Here is a 17,982-nt window from a genome sequence, read left to right as displayed (position 1 = left end):
GCCGTCTTAACCCGTTTGTCATGCGATTCGCTTAATAATTCTAAACGTAATTTGTTCCTTGTTAATACGTCGCTTCGATCCCCCCACGTTACGACATCATCGACCAATGTGTTAGATTAACACACTTATCGATATTTGTACATATTAATATTAACAATACTAGTTGCTTAAATCGTACATATAGTCATACGTTTAAACTTCATGCACGTATGTCATCTCATTTATCATATGCTGATTTAGAAATAAAAATTGAATGACAGCTAACATCTTTTATATTCTTCCGATTAGAATTAAATATACTGGATTTTTATTTCTATACTGACGAGTCTATGCTTTCTGAATTTTTCATTAAAATAAATATATAATTAGCGATATTCTTCTGCGTCTAAACCTTAATAGTTTTAACATATCAGCCTTATTACAGCTATTAATAATATATTAATTTCAATAGCGAGCTGCGGGTTTGCCAGTTGCGATCGGTTGCTTCGTGTCCTTTGCTTTTTTGCGGGGATTAGCTTTGGTATAGAGTCGCGGCACGCAACGACGTTTAACGCAATCAGCACCGTTAAACACTATCAGTTAACCTAGCTTCTTCTGAGCCAACGGAGTTGGGTTTTCAAACTCTTTCGTCCAATTTCATTCGCTCACTCTCATCTGCTTTCTGTTTAATAAATATATATTGATTTCTCGATAAGAAATTCGAAATAGTGCAAGGTAAAAGTTATTTAAAAAATAGCTGTGTGCATTGAAATTCAATAGATGTATGAAACACTAACCGTTTATAGTTATAGTAATCCTATTTAAATAATGGTAGAAGAGCATTGCTGCATAATAAAATATTCTTTATAGCCAGAGGATTAAATTGTAACGTATTCAAAAGATTCATCGACCTTTTCCGGCGATATTGCGAGACTGATCGTCTTGCATGCGAGTCGCACAAGGTTGCGCACTTGATGAATACCTAGCTGAGTACTCAATAGCGGTAATTTGCTAATGCAGTTTTTTTTCAATGCATATTCCCTTATGCTTAAATTTAATCATGATTCTTCATTTTGACAAAAAGATTTTTAATGTTGTTCTACTTTCTTACATATTTTTTATTTGATGACACTGTGAATGTAATAAAATTTCCTTAATGACATTATTTAGTGTTCGTAAAGCGAATAATCTCAATGATGAAATTTTATGTTACTTGTTAGGATAAAAATCGTGGGTCATAAGCTCTAAGACATTTCCGTTCATAGAATCGACTAATAATTAAGTATACACTTATATGGAACGGCACGTACGTTCTAATTGTATAAAACTACGACGGCTATGTGGTCACCAATCGGTGCATTGACCGTTGATTACTTCATTTGCAATCGTTTTAATTCTCATGACACGAGATAATAAACAAAGATTATTTGACTATAAATGGACATAAATCAATAGTCTCAAAATAGATAGTTGGGGGGGGGGGGGGTGGTGGTTTCATACTTAATTTGATGTAAAAAAGATCCAGACTAAAGATAACTGGAGTTTTTTCTGTTTAGTAAACTCGTAAAAGTGTCGCGTGTTGGTAAGGTGTTGGCCTGTCTTTAATAATAATAATAAATTGGACGTTGACAGTAAACTGGGGTTATACGTACATGTGTAGTACTATCGGTAATTTGATGCGTTGATGCTTATTCCAATGCCAACCGTTGTTCACCCCAACCGGATATAAATAAAGTGGCATAACGACCTGTAACTACTTACAATAGGAAAACATTGATTTCTCAGAGCATTGAATTGTTAGGTAAATTCAACATCAATAGTAATATATGAAGTTGTAGCTGCTACATTTTTATCTGTTTAAAAAATACAATAGGTGATGGTATTTAATTATGTCAATTTTAATCTTAGTCAAACAATATATGTTTTCTCCCTAAGATATGAAAATTTGCTTGACCCTATTTTACTTAGCAAGTGACAGAAAGATTAATTAGTTCAGCTTTATGAAGTAAGCAAGGGGTTCATAATCAATGGCATAATTATTTTAATAATCTGACCTCATTTAAAATTCCGTTTCTCAATGGATTCGAAGACGTTAAACGAAAGTCAATATGAATGATAATACAAATCCAAGTTTAAATTAGTTTCACTTTCCCTTTTAAATAATGTATTTTTAATAAAAATTGAGTATTAAAGCGGTATGACTATTTTAAGTTTATATTTTTCTACAAATATTTCTTTACCTATTAATATTAAAAATCAATAAAAATTCTTTAATATTCATTTATTTCTGACTATTCGATTTCAAATCGCATCTCTATTTGTGCATGCTATATATAGTTAATTAAATGGGTAAGGCTCGAACAAAATTATCTCTTTGTACACACATACATACGCTGTGCATCATTTACTCACACTCGAATAGCTTGAAAAGCATGATAAACAGGTTTTTGTGCAGCTTCGAATACCTTCGAAAGAGAAAGATAAAGCGCAAGCGAAACATTTGCAAGTTTCGGTTGAAACGAACTCTTGAGCAAAGAAAAACGTATTACAGTTTTCGTGAAATATTGTTTTTAAAAATATATGCTGTCATAATTGGTCGATAAACTGCTGATAATCGTTGCAACGTTATTTCATAAAATTCGTTGGCATAACAGTAAAATATAGTACTGATAAGTTAATAAGAAACGTCAGTAGTTGGACGTAGGATAGTATTTTTATTGATTCGATATATGAAAGTAAAAGATAAGATGTCGAGCGAGCTTGATGATCGAATAAACCAGATTAATTAATGGTCACTTTGGTGTCTAATTAGCGATGAAGGAATGTTCTATGCTAGAGGAGGCACGATGGACAAAGTTTCTTGCCGATTGAGCCCTCATCTTCATCGATACTGAATCAAACAGTTGTCTCGCGCATCTGGAGGACGAAAGTCTCCCGGCATCCGGTTCATCGAGAAATCGAGGACAGACGGCTATTTATATGGGTGGCCGTTTAGAGTCGAAGCTTCAAATCGGTTCATCCTCAACTCTGGGCAGCCAGTGCGCGGCGAATGAGGAACCACTTAAAGCTATTTTCTACCAATAATTTCAAGAACGTTAAGCCTCGTCGTCTATTCGAGCGGCTGCTGACAAATTTTACCATCTTGGGATCTACCAATCAATATATATATATATATATATCACTATTTAAAACGCCTCAACGAAATGATAAATTATTAAATTACAATATATCATTCGTGTGTTATTATATATTAATCTGAAGTCAGCAAAATATTGACACTTTAATGGATGGAGAAAAAGTTTCTTTCTTTGTTCTGAATTTTTCTACCACTCTGTAGAACTTCATTGAATCGTTGTTATTAAGAAACTAGAGTGGAAGTAATTTACGATGGAAAGGAGTAAACGATCTTTTGACGGTTTTTATTAAGCTCGTAAAGATTGGTTGGTGCGGCAAAGATCACGAGTTGCGCGATCGATCGCTCCTTTCCGACCGGCGAGGCAGCTGCTGAGCTGGCTAAAAAGCAGCCATCGATTTTGCTGCTAAAACTGGTTTGGGAAAAGCCGAATTTTCATTGTCAGCGAGTCGCAAATCAACTCGATCGTATCTTCATCGTTCTCTGGAATGCTGCAAATGCCAATTCTTGAGCGGTCGTTCAACTGCGTTTGCGCCAGAGCACGCGCGCGCATATCTCCTGCTGCGTATTCCAACAAAATTTCTACCGGGACGTGTATGACTTGCGGAAAAGCCGGGAAAGAGCTCCACATATGCAATGTGTTGCAACAGTACAACGAAAAAGAGACATTTTTACAGAGCACACAAACACAAAATATCCGATTGATCATATACTATAGATCTCAACTGTTTCATCAGCAACCTTACTTATATATATAGTAACTTTACGACTAATCTTGAAGCTACAATCTTTTCGGACAATTAAGTTATAAGCTTTATTTTAAAATCGAATGATTAGCAACATCGTATTATCTCATCCGTATCAAATTTCATACAATATGTCACGCGATGTCGAAGAATTTCACGATTCAGTTCAAGTTGCCTTATTCGACGGGAAAAGTGACCTAATTCTGTCAAACGCTCTCACTGGTTATCTGATACGACAGCTTCCGACCCTTAGTGTTAGCTTAGAATTTGGATCATTTGTCTCGCAAGATCAGCACTATCGCCACACGCCGCGAGATTCTTGCAAAATGTTTACTCTAAAGAAAGTTTCGGATTTAAACTTTGTTAATTGAACTTCTCGCTTAGTACTTAAAAAGAGGAGATAAGCGTTTCTAAGGGATAAACAATGAGATTAGACGATAACTTGTACGATTGTTATAATTTAATACACACAGGCCTATTGAAAGTATCGGTTATTTTACACCATGCACAAATTGCTATAAATATTTATTAATTATTGGTATACATATATTGTTTGATACATGTGCGATAAGGTCAAACGTGTACGCAAGCTTGTACATACAAGCGGTAGAATTAATTATGCGCAGGTTTATTAAATATTTTATTATGAAAACTGTGCATGTATGTACCTGTAGGTTTCGCTAATAAAGTAAAAAGATGTCGGGAATGGGTAAGGTTTATTAAAATTATTCCGCGGAAGTGAATCGTGAGAATGACCCACGGCATGAAAAATTCCTATCGAGTTGCGAAAACACGGTGCGACGGAAAGTGCTCAGCGGAGGACGAGGACGGTGATGGTGAAATGAGCAAATGCGGGGGTGAAGGAAAGAAGCGAGCGAGATCGCGCGGACCTTTCTTGAGGCGAACGCTCTGATGTTCTGGTTAACGGCTGTCGGCGGGCATACTTAAATCATATTTGCGATGAGAACGAATAAGCAAGTGTTCGCTCGCTGAACATCCGTGCCCTCGGCGTCTGCCGAGTCAATTGTTAAATACCATTTGTCTACCCAAGTGTTTCACTTTTTCCTCGTCCTTCTCCTCCATCTCCATTCCTTTCTGCAATACGTATTAGCCACGTAACAAAAGCACAATGTTCCGTGGCCTTTGGAACCATGTTACATTGGCAAATTAATTGTATCAATGAGCCAACCGGTGCGGTGTGTGATGCACCATTCGAGACTTGGATCACCGGCTTCTTCCCTTCTTCTTCTTCTTCTTCTTCTTCCTTTCCTCGCCTCCCTCCACCATTCCACGCTTTTTCCTAGAATCGCTCTTTGAATAGTCTCAGAATTATTGGCGAATTGCTTCTCGACTATCAACAACAATCGGACAATGTTCATTGTTTTTAAACTAGACGGAGTAGAACGTAGGCGTGGCTTATTAAACGAATAAATGCTGTAGGAGTTTAGTATTGCAACCGCTAATCCGACTCGTGTTTTCAAAAGCCTAACAACCGCCACCTGTGAGCCATAAAAGCGACATTGTAATCCCTGTTGATCATTATTTGCTTTAGCCATGCTAAGATTCGAATATGTAATATTTATGAGAACGGCTCTCGTGCATTTCCTTGTTATTAGCTGTAGCTCTACTTGTCCCTTTCTGAAAGCCTCAAATCTTGCGTTGGAGTTTGATTTTTTCCCCGGTACGCTCGCAGCTGATCCGCATTCGGATTTCATTGAAACATCTTTTCGTCCCGAAGATAAAGTGCTTGTTCAAGCTGCTTCCATACACACTTGAGTCAAAAAGTGTGTCTCCTCTCTCGACTGTACTATGTATACCACTTGTCTCTAGTATACAGCATTCAACCGCAAGAAAGCTTTCGCCCATACAGCTTTTTTCGCAGCACGGGAATTGCTAACATTTCCTGAAAATAAATTCTCCTTTCGTCAACAGTTCTTTTCTTATTAATAATTTAGTCTAGTCAATGAAAAAAGCATGTAATTTTTCAAACGATAGCTTCAGTCTAGGAGACACCAAAGCGAAAGAATGGGATTGCATTTATAAAAGCGTCTTCCGTTTAAAAAGTAACAATTCTCTTTTTGTGGTTAAAACGATTATATTGTTTAAGGTATAGCGAGTATGAGAAGGAGGAAGTTTGTGATAATTAAGTGCAAAGGAAGAAATGTATTGGATGAAGGAAGAGTCGAGTTTAAGTATAACACAGCGAACCGGTAAAAGTGCATGCGTGAGTTTAATTTAGGCTTTCTACGGGCCGAAAATATTCGCGCCACTTTCTTCAGCGGCATAGCTTGACTGCTAACAGGGATTCTTGCTCTGAGGTATTGTCGGTGTCAGTTACCTAATTATAGTTGCATAGAAATCTGTAAGGGGACACCGGGACTCAACCGCACCTTATGCACTCTGCCTCTGCTGTGTAAACTCACCAACACCCACTACATCTTCACATTCACGTGTTACGCAACGTGCGTATACAACGTTTTCCCAAAATGAAACTGTCTCATGCATGCACAAACGTGATATGTACATGTCCGATGTTCCCTGGCGGAGAGTCGATCAAAATAAATACTTCTTCCACTGTGAACAAATACGTTCTTACTCAGCAAACACGGTAGTAAATAACAGTTCTAACCTTTGACGTTATAAAGGTTCTAGAAATTAGTGCTTTACGTTATATATATACCTATATTGGAATAACAACACAATTTTAACGAGTTTCTCTTTGTTTGCGAACTATTTACATATTTTTCCATTCTACCTTTACTCGGTAAGGATTTCAAAACTATAGGCAAATTTGTAAAATGTTATATGTATAATTTACATTGAAACTGTTTTTCTGTAAATACAATGATTTTTCCACAATAGAAAATACCTAGCTTTCTGAAAATATTGTAATTTTAATTGCAAGAAAGATGCAATTGTGTTTGAAAAGGTATTTAAGAGAATCCTGATTGAAAATTCTAATTATTTAATCTCCATAAGATTCCACAGGGTGCGTGAAGAAATTGAGCACGATCGATTCATGTCGAATTGAAAAGCATGTATAATTCATTAAATGGAAGGAGCAAAAATTTACATTGCTTCTCGTGAGAGCCCTTTATACCTTCATCAAGCATGGCGCGCTCTTTTAATTATTGTGTGAGAAAGTTTATAGTGGACCACTATCCACTGACGTCATCCAAGATAATCGATTCACTCCGGGTGTCGCATCAATTCCATTAATGTCAAATTTATCAATTTCAAGTCGACAATACACTTGGAGATTTCAATGAACTCTGCTGTTCAATCTCGACATAGTAACGTAAACATCATTTGTCGCGGCGTAAGCTAGTGTGCAGAACCATAACCTTTTTTTTTTTTTTTTTTTTTTTTTTTAATAATAATTATGCTTTTCACTGTCATATCGTTGTGCCTCCATCTAATTGAACGTGAAAGTCACAGCAACGGAGCAGACCCAGCAATGCATTGCCCGAGGGGACTATTATCATCAGCTAATTTACATATGAAAGAACTATACCAGAAGAGATACTACTACACAAATCTTCGTAAATTTCGAATCTTGTTTCCTTCTTTTTTTGTTTTTAAAGAATGTATTCGTCGAGCACATTCTTTGCCTCCAAAACCTGAATCGAATAGCTTCTGTGCAGTCAAAGTATTACAATATAAAATCCTTCGAGTTTTGATTTGTTGAAAGAAAAATCTATAACTCTCCTGTTGCGTTACTCTTATCATTACAGATGTCAATGTGCAATATAATCTGACTTTGATCGAGGTAGAATATAATTGAGATTGAAGGGCGTGAAAGTGAAAAGAAGAGCGTTTGAACTATCACTTTCGTTGCTACTTTTGGGCAGATGATTTTCCGACTAGTATATATACGCAGCATCTCGCGCGCTGTTGAATCGCGGTAGTGTGTCATTCTAAAAATAGAGAGAGGCTGAATTGAGCGCGACGAGGAAAGAGAGACGCGAGAGAGAAGAGAGTTTCTTCGCAGTCTCTCGGTCGTGAACCCGAAGAACGACCTCGGCGAAACGCCGGGGGAAGAAAGAGAGAATCAGAGTGGGAGAGGAGAGGAAAAGGGCAAAGCGGGGAAGATACGAGATCTAAGAGAGGGTAGGGAATGAAAAAGGGAAAAGGATATACACCGATGGAAAGAGAGAAGAAGATTAAATTAAACAGGCAGCGCGCAAACGGCTTTATACTCCACGACTGCGATGACGTTTTTTTAAACTTAAAAAACTTCTCATCCGTGATTTTAAATATCTCGATGAATGTATCGGTGTGTGTGTGTGTGTGTATGCAATAAGCATCTGCTCAAACTGTCAAGCCTCTCAAGTATTTTTGTGAATTCTGGCCGAACCCACTGCCTTATACCCACTTACCTCATACTTCGATTCAACTGTTTTATGCTTCTTTCAAAATTCGCTAGCAGCAATTTCTCGAGAGTACCTCTCGCAAAGTTTCCTACGAAAAATGTTTCAATCTTTCCAAACATCCGTTTCAAATATTTGTTTCAACTCTCTTAATGAACTAATATTAAAACAAATTTCTCTCTGGTGTATTATTGGATAATGTCATGGGCCACATTAAAAAAAAATGACAAGAAAAAAAAGATGTATCATTGAGCAATCTAGGAAAGCAGGGAAATGTAGGAATTATGGGTATGGCGTATAAATAATGAATGGAGTTAAATGAAATGTGCGCGCTTTTAGGCCCCACTGCAATTAGATGCAATGCAAGGGGGTTACGCAATTGTGTTATAACTATACTCGATCTCGGCATGGCACGGATTGAATACCCTTTAAGAGTTTCGGATTTCATTTTCGAAATGCATTCCTTTGCTTTAGCATAAATACGCAGACGCACGGCACGAAATGGCTAATAATAGGAAGTTTGGCTTGCTGGCCAACAACGCTGGCCTGCAGTCGCGGCTGACTTTCAGAAAGATGTAACTTCCGCTTAACTAGCCGCGCGCACTCCTGCCATTAATGCTTCCCTTTGCTCCTCTCGCTCTTCTCCCATATCGGAATTAGGATTCACGATATTTCTCTCATCATAACGAAATTTAGAGCCTCGCGAATAACGCCTGGATTTTCTCAAGTATATGGAAACGGCAGAGTCACCCTACCCCCCCCCCCCCTCCTTCCCTTCCCCTCTCTTCTCCCCCATTACTATTTCTGATGATATGAAAAGCTTCGAAAATAATGTCAAGAAGTTTTCATCCAATCCGAAGCCTCGTACGATGAAGCAAAGCTATTTTAAACTGGAAAAACGAATAAAGCCAAGTGGAAATCTGATAAACAGCATAAATACCGAGTATTTCGGCTCTTCTAGAAAATAACAGAAATAAATACATGTGTACACACATTCCCCTCGAATTGCGTTTAGTAATTTTGATAATTTCGAAAATTTTAACTCATGTTAAATAAGGGTAGTATACTATGTACCGCGTATGTTAGTCTACCGTTAAGGCAATACAAATGCATGAGAACTGCAGAAAAGGAATGCGATACTTCTTCTCTCTTATTTTTATGACTCGGTAGTAGTAAGACTGGCGCCTGTTTTATAGCATTTAATCTTATTAAAGTGCAATATTTACTGCGCCACTGCTTCAAACAGTTTGAGCAAACCACCATTAATTCTTGTATTTCAATTCTTTGTAGACGAATCATTTGACATGAAGGAAAAACTGCATAGCCTTTTTAATCCCATGACACTGGTCAATTAGATTAAAAGATACAATGTTTTGCTTTATGCAACTGCGGCATTTTGATAAGAGAAAAATAGTTTTGATGGAATTTAAATTTTTAACAGTGTTTTCTTTACTTTACAGTTGCGGAACGCATTAACGAGAGGGCCTTCTTTGCGCCACGATGGCAGAAGTGGCGACGAAGAAATCGATCAATGTCGTAAGTAATAAGAAGAGCGAAGTGTGCAATGTACAATCTAACAACGGTTTGATAGACCTGGATAACATAACCTCGAGTAACAATCAACTAATCTCGCTTTGTGATACAAATGACGACGACGACGACCTAATCTTAACGAACAATACGCGCAACGAGCTCGACACGGAAGACAAGAGCCTGCAGGAACTGATCGAAAGTGAATTGGCCTTGAGAATCTGCTCGAGCAACGACGACGAGGTACTCGTCATGGAGGACCCCGAAGAGGAGCCAAGGCCACCGCCCGAACCAGTTAAGAGGATCGTTCTGGACCGCCAGCCGGATCTTTTAGATGTAAATACAGAATTCATCGTAGCGGAGAGCGAGCACTGTTCCATAACGGAAGATCCTTACAATTACCAAAACGGTCACATTCCCCTCGAGAGGAAAAACCACGATCTTCTCGACCAACAAATCGATAATATCCAGCACGAGCGCATCGATATGCGAGATAAGGAGGAGTGCGAGATATTCGGGGAGCAGCCAGAATTTGGCACCGATGCGACCATCAACGAGACCGTTCAATACTACGCGCCACGGGAAGAAGCCGTCGAAAATCTTTGCTTCGTAAGATCCGAAGCCATCGAGCCAGTCGAAATCTCAGACTTTGATTGCCAGCCGCCCGCAGTCGATAACGTTGACGCGTCATCGATCTCCAGGAGTCCTCTCTTGCGAGATAAGTACCAACAAGAGGAGGAGTCCAGAGGAAAGATGTTGAACGATGCAGGGACGGTGGAAAACTGTCCGGACGATACCGACCAAGTTCTCTCGCCGCAGGACAATTACAATTCGTCTAACCCTACCGAACAGTTTTCCGATAACTTCCACGATTCTTATCGGTACGAGGACCACGAGTGCGAGATAAGGGACGATCGTTTCTGCGGACCCGACTCGCGTCGATCGAGAAACTTGGAGGAAGAAGCCTTAACACCGTCGGAGAACTCTGACGCAGCGAGTACACAAGAGTTCATCGATACAGAACGCAGTGTGCTGGCCGAGTGTCGAATGGCAGAAGCAAATGTTCGAGAAGCAGAAGGATTGACAGGATCGGCCGCGTCGAACAGCGATATCTTGGAAAATCTTGACTGGAGAAAAGCCTCCATTGAAAAGACGAGTGAATCGCCTGTATCGAGCGTTGCTTTCGACAAGTCGAGAGAATCGAGGGAGGTCGATCAGGAGGAAGTTGAAGGAGGAACGAGGGGGAATAAATTTGATTCGTGGATGACCGTCGAGGAGGCAACCGATCCGAAGCAAACTGACGAACAGATGTCCAGCTGCATGACGAGCGTTGGAACGATGGACGTTAACGAGCCGACGATCAACGATAGGCCTGTGAATAAACGGGACGAATCGCCTGTGAACTCCCCGCTAGCCCCCCTCGCTACACCGGACGACGAGACGAGCGACATTTCTAACACGTGTGATGTAAGTGTTGTTGTTTTTCGTGACTAATCCTCCGATCAGCGTCCATTTTACTCGGTACGCAGACTTACGGTGCACGTTGACACGCTCGATTTACAATTAGCGTAGGCAGAGTGTGCTCGTTACTTTGAGATGGTCATGCTAACCACGCTCCAAAGATACTCCCCCCCCCCCCCCCCCTCCTCTCTCACCTCCGGCGGATATCTCGTACATACCCAACACAGTCACGACTCTGCGCGTTTTAAAGAATTCCCCAATGTGGGTAGGTCAATGTATCCTTTGGCAGAATACTGTATGCGTGTGTATAGTATTCTATTCATGTAAATGCACCTTATTGTCATTGAATCGAGAGGTACACTCATAACTATACTGCAGAGTCGCGCTTGAATTACTTATCAATGATGAAGCGACGCGAAACGGATCGTATAGCCTCTTGCGGACTGCGTTACTCACGCGGAATAGTTTGCGTAACGAGCGATAAAACACGAAACGAGTTAAAGAGACTGCGTATTTGTTTTGCTTAATCAGCAATATTATTTATCAGGTTTCGGAGATTTTTCTCAAAAAAAACTAAAATCCATATATAGGTAAATTTGGATCGTGTTGTCTTATCGTCGAATCATTTAAAAGAGTTTGAGCGGGAAAGATGAAGAGTTTGTTGGTAGAATCTCTGTATATATCTATATAGTAATGCTAGGAGAGGAGGAACATGTGAAAGGGATTTTAGCCCGAGGCAGCGTTATTTAGCTCGTGGCTGTGGTGGTTCTCAGCTCGCATCGTGAACTCGTGTCAGAATTTCAGAATGGGACTTGAGATAGAAAGAGCATGCGCTTAAACCGGCGAATGCGATTGGTCGTTGCCGGTAGATCTTGCTCGGTTTCATCGTCCAGATGGTCACCTAGCGACCAATCGGCTTCCTTCCCCAGCTCCGTGTGCTTCTCACGGCTCGCAGCTCGCGGCTCTTATGCTTCGCTCCCTATCCTACTACAGCCTTCCAATAGTTCCATTCCACTTCCACAATGTTCCAGTCTCCGCTACCAACAGCTATACCTGCTCAAGCCTCATACTGGTTCATACGTTTCTACCGTTTCGTACAGTCTACGTGTACACATCCAATCACTAGAAGCTCCACTTACGAATTTTAAAAACCACTCGCCAAAAGTTCTCTGTGGTTTAAAGTTGTGTATTACCAGCAGGTACAACGTTCTATAACTAACATACAAGTGATATCAAGTTAATCGATAATATCGGTGTTAAAGACGGATATTTTGTACAAAATGAAGGTACAGCTATAATACATCGAGTCTGATTATATTCTTTCAAACACAATTGCCACTTGTTCCACTTTATTTATCAAGAACATAAAAGTAATGATTTCCAGCATGACCCATCGATAACTGCGATTTACCACTCAATCCGCTTCGTCGAGGAGTTTCCAAAATTAGTCGTAATTAGTCAAAGAGGATTTATCGAGATTGTTAATAGGTCGATTAAAAATGAGAGAGAATTTTGAAAAAGACACTTAAAGTTGATAGGAATAGCATTGTTAAGGTTGTGGGTGTTATTGTGGTTCAATTAAGAGTTCAGTGACCTAACAGATAGAGGATTTTTGAGGTAATTCCATTGAAGCAGGTAATATAGTGAGTATAGTTTGAGATTTGCGGCTAGTACCGTTTTTTTTTTCTAAATAAGTGGGTAATTGTAGTGGGATTTGAATGAAAATTAGTTCCGATGAGCGTCGGGTAGTGTTGCAAGGCCTAGAAAATAATGGTCCGATCCTAGCGGAGTCACCTGCTCGCGGCAGCGGAATCACCTGGAGCACGTCGGTGCATGTGCGGACGATACGGTCGCTGAACGGAGCCAGGGAATTTCACATCTTTTTCTGCCACTCGGTGTCTTCCTCGTGTTGGCTTTCATCGACCTCATTACCAAAGTGGATGTCGCTTGGAACTTACCTGACTTAGCGATTGCGTCTTTATAATCAAACTAATCGCGTTAACGTTTCGCTGCCATTGCAATATTAAAACTCGTTTGTAAAGCGTTTCATAAAATACGCTGGGAACATCTGTTCTACGTAACCTTCACCTGTCAGTAGTCTTTAATCCATCGGCATGCAAAAACAATGCCCTGAAAAATCCTACTTGAGACGTTGTTCTTTATAGAGAATCTTTTCGTGTAATATTGAACCGATGGTTATAGGATTATTCCGGAATAGTCGCAGTGTATGTTGTTTCGTTGAAAAAATGAAGTTTTGGTTATTTCGATGACACATTCGGGTTAATTCAAGTGTGAGAGAGGTTGGAAGGAAAGTATAGAGGTCTGGTAAATAAGTTCCTCGCTCTTTGTGAACGGTATATATGGTTGATCGTGTGGGGCGTCCTTGTTGGATGAGCTTCTTTCATCGACCCCGTTGCCAAGGTAGACGCACGCTCGCGCACACTTGTCCTTCGTCTTCCGACTTTCCGAGTGCGTCGTCGTGCAACGGCAACTCGGCTTTTGTAAGAAGAGACGCGTACACTTTCTACCGCCCGTTTCTTTAAAGCAAATAATTATAGTAATCTTAAATCCCGAACGGCACATTTCGGTCCTCAGCATCTAAAATGCGTATAATACACGGATTCCTGCTATATCTCTTACACACGTTTTATGTCGTTTACTCGACCATAACGGTTCGCGACACTATTCTCTCTCTTCGCCGTCTCTCCCTTTCCAGTAAAAATACTTCCTACTCTAATTGATCGTCGCTGTAGTCTCCCTCGCTATCGGATGTACTATACCGCTCACACCGGAAAGTGTGTCATCTCGAATTCTAATTGGATGGAAATTCGATGCGCGCGAATCCCATTGTCAGAATCCTAAGACCAGTTTTCATTTCACCTATTAGGAATCCCGAGGAATTAGCATTTCTATTCTTCCCACGATATTTTGCATTTTCTGCCAAGTCTCTTCGAAGCATTTCCTCCATCTTCCTACACTTCCGAGATTTCACCGGATTCACATGGTATTCCAGCATTTTTTCAATGCACCGTGTCGAAATCGCATAGGAAATGTTTTTCTCAAGGCATTTCTCGATTTATTTAATCCTTCATTTTTATTGATATTCGATGATCATTATACAGGTGTCAGACACATACGTGCTGCACTTGAGCGACAAAATTCCGTTATCTATATATACAAAATACTCGTATAGATCTCTATCAGATGAACGTTTGGTCTGCTTGGCGTTCCCATCTTAATGAATGAATGGAACGTATATTACAGGATTGTATATAGTCTCGTTGCTCAGGAAATACCACGGTATATAGTTTTCAAAAGACTTGGCAGTTACTAGGGGGAAATAGTATTGTAGCAGCAGTAGAATCGCGCTTCTAAAGTTATACGTTATGCGTTGCTTACACCTTTTATAGCACCCCGTTCCTATACTTATCGAGTATTGTCTATGACCGTGAGTCAAACTACAATCTCCCATTGTTTTCTTGATTTTTCATATCTATAGATAGCCAATCATCAAACGACTATGAAACATCAACATTTTTGTTGATTTGGAATTGTTCTGTAGCAAGGTAGAGAAATGGTGTTAACGCATCAGAACAGAGGGATTTGAAATTGTGTATTCTTCTTGAATTTCGTTGGTTTTGCACGAGACTCTCGAGACTGGCAAGATTAAGAGTTACGGGAGCGATTTATAGGAGTATTATTTGAGAGCTTATTAGTGCAAGACAGAGCGATGTGGAACAGAATTTTCCGGTAATTCCCGATCCTGTTGAGGTACACGTATGATTGATAGACGGAGGCATCCATTAATGAAAGCTAAATAGGTTCGTGCCGTTAGAGAGACGGATCAAAAGGATAAATTATCGTTTCGATCCGTTGGAGGTGTAATTAATCGGTTAGTGCCCGCGGAGGCTGTTGCATATTATGCCACGTGCTTTGCATTACGTAGCGCACGTGCCGGCTGCCAGGGCAGTGCCAGTTTGTATTCGTTTATCTCGAGCTCATCGATATCACAACCATGCACCTTTCTCTCTTTACACACCATATATACATGCACACACGACTACCTCACGCTGAACAATTACCAGAGCTCTTGAATAAGAGAAAAGCAATTGCACGACTGGATTTCCCATTAGTAGGAAGTTCCTGGCTAGTTCCTGAAGTTTATATATACACTGTTTAACGTTTGCATCGTCTATTATTAATATTGTTGCAGAGCGAGAGCAGGGAGGAGAGTATTACCTCGAGCACGACCTTAGTGACATCGTCGACAGGCAAAAGCGGGACCAAGACTAAGAAGAAAAAGATCGAAGGCGTTGCTGGCAACGATGCCTCGCCAAATAACACGCCACGCACTAAAAAGACAAAAAAAAGCAAGAAGAACGATCTCGAAAAGGAGAACATATCTGTGGTAAGGCTAAAATACCATCCTTAAATCAATTGCTCAATGATTAACCGCTCATTATCGTCTCCTTCCATCACTATATACCCTCGGATAATTCTCTGCCTGCTACCTCTGTATTTGCAGAAAATATCAAAACTTATACACTTCTTCTCTTGCATGATTTTAGCAGTATCCCAAGGTGTGTTCTTTAAATTAGTAGAAAATTACGTTGGACAAAGATTTTTTGGACGTTTCGCCATATATTCAAGACTTACCGATATGATTGTTGGGGAAAGAGTAATATTTGCTTCGGAAAGATAATCATATAAATTTGAAACGTTAATTTTGATTTATTGTAAGGTTATTCTGTCAATGTGAAGCATGAGCCGCCGTCTGAATTTAAAGTAGCATGCTTATTAGTGTGTGCCTGTGTTTCTTTTTTTTGTTAGAACTGTAACTTGCAAGACTCGAGCATGCATGCGTGTACCCGTCAATCACATCCAGAGATGATCGATTTCTCCGATGAAGACTTGTCGAATGTCAACGTTAAGTCGTTGGTAAGTCATATACATGTTTAAGCAGAAGCTATCAATGAATAAATACATATTTGACAGTGAGTATTATGCTTGAAAAACAATTTTGCTGCAATATTTTTAATGTGCTTTATGACAAAAACCAGTATTTTATCATTTGTCTAACTAATCGATATACCTACTATTTTTCTTACGTGCAGTTTACTAAAAGATTTTAGTTTAAATTCATTTTCTTTTTAACGTTTATCATTTGCCTTTATGTGACTGTTATTTTTTAAACTTAATTTTGTCATTAATACCTCTTACTCTCTCTTTTATAGTCTTACCCTTTCTCTCTGTCTCTCTATCCTCAAGCTCTTTTGCGTTTTTATTAAATTTGTGTTACTAATTTGCTAGTACACGAATATGCTCTATGCCACCTAACTGAAATATTAGATTTCAAAAACTTTAGCTGCACCAAATTATTAAATTATTGAAAAATTATTAATAATTACCGAGTGTGATAATGACATTAGAAATAGGATCTACCTTTAAATGGATTAGTTCGATTTAATCTACAGCATTAATTTCATACACGTCTTTCTGCATGTATTGACTTCCCCACTGCGCATCATGTTTCCTGCATGCAGACACAGAATTATGTGTCCGAGGCAACTCGCAACGAGTACGAAAGATCGTGCAGAGAAAGAATAGCAACCGGAGTATCCATCAAACAACTGGTAAGTAATCGTGTATATAAATTGAGATATTAATGTAGTGCAAGCCCATAGCGGATATATACATACTATTGCCATTCGTTCGATACACGGAAGAATTTTCATACTGTTTAAAACAGGGAATATCTAAAATCGTATATATATATATATATATATACTAATTCTAAAATTAAAATAAAATGCTTAATTAACAAATCATTGATTGAAACGCGAAGGAATTTTTTCCGCTAATTCCTCGGGCTCGCTCTAATCAACTGGCTTAGCTGATAATTATAACATTGCGGTTAATGCATTCGTCAGATGTGTTTTGTCACTAACAGTGTCGAAGCTTCGGCGACATCTCGAGTATGTGCGACGACGATCAGTCTACTTTCGGAAAAGTAAACCATTCATTGGACTCTGAGGAGGTTCGTATTGCATTCCTTTCACGTCAAATATTACAAAATGATTTGAAAATAAAGTCACAAACTTCAGTTTATTTAACGTCTCTCGTTTATTTTCTTAATAGTCTGTTGATACATGATTAAAATCATTTATCAAACACAAAAAAACACTGATAGTAACATTTGTACAAGTGATTTTGATCGTCGCAGGAGTTGACGTGTTTAGAAATCACTGATGGATAAAAATTATTTGGACAATAAAATTGATCTATCAAGTATACTTGCTTAATATTTGAGAATAATTAAATGTAAAGATCATATTGATTACAGAACCATTTATGTTTAATAAAATCATTCGATCAATTCTCGCAATATACAATTGTGCTGGCATGCGAATGCTTAGACATTTAAAATAGAGTTAATCTAATGCAAAACAGAGTAGAGCATAGAGAATAGAGACTGTATTCTGAGTAGATATGCATGAACTACTTTCAACTTCTCGGAATAATCGAAAACAATAGATCTGCAGAGACCGGGTACTATTAACAATAAATAATTACAATATCACAATATTATATATAGGCTAAATACAGATATTCGCCGCGAATTGAATGATCACTGTTGTTCATACGTATGACACACACTCTACATGAACGTATAACCTACGACGTGTGACATCATTGAACTCGCATTTGTTAAACAAACATAATCAAAATGCTACTTACCTACTACTAATATAAGCTCTTATTA

General features: G+C 39.0%; 1 protein-coding gene across 7 annotated transcripts in view; it reads left to right on the top strand.

The window, feature by feature from the left end:
- The window catches only part of LOC136782741 (uncharacterized), a 42,346-nt gene that overhangs the window by 10,134 nt on the left and 14,230 nt on the right, over positions 1-17,982 (top strand). For 4 of the 7 annotated variants that reach the window (XM_066742380.1, XM_066742382.1, XM_066742378.1 and 1 more), the window contains exons 2-6: positions 9,689-11,225; positions 15,433-15,627; positions 16,050-16,157; positions 16,763-16,852; positions 17,170-17,256. In XM_066742380.1, coding sequence (XP_066598477.1) covers positions 9,729-11,225; positions 15,433-15,627; positions 16,050-16,157; positions 16,763-16,852; positions 17,170-17,256 — 1,977 coding nt within the window. In that variant the 5' untranslated portion in view covers positions 9,689-9,728. Of the gene's footprint in view, positions 1-7,858; positions 7,969-9,688; positions 11,226-15,432; positions 15,628-16,049; positions 16,158-16,762; positions 16,853-17,169; positions 17,257-17,982 lie in introns of those variants that run through there. The other 3 variants (XM_066742379.1, XM_066742381.1, XM_066742384.1) reach the window with 3 other exon arrangements.

The sequence above is a fragment of the Prorops nasuta genome, unplaced genomic scaffold (genome assembly GCF_024137725.1).
Source record: "Prorops nasuta isolate Cenicafe-Biocafe unplaced genomic scaffold, Cenicafe_Pnas_1.2 PNAS00030, whole genome shotgun sequence".
Classification (NCBI taxonomy): Eukaryota; Metazoa; Arthropoda; class Insecta; order Hymenoptera; family Bethylidae; genus Prorops; species Prorops nasuta.
The sequence above is the reverse complement of the archived record's forward strand: the minus strand, read 5'-3'. Positions and strand labels throughout refer to the sequence as shown.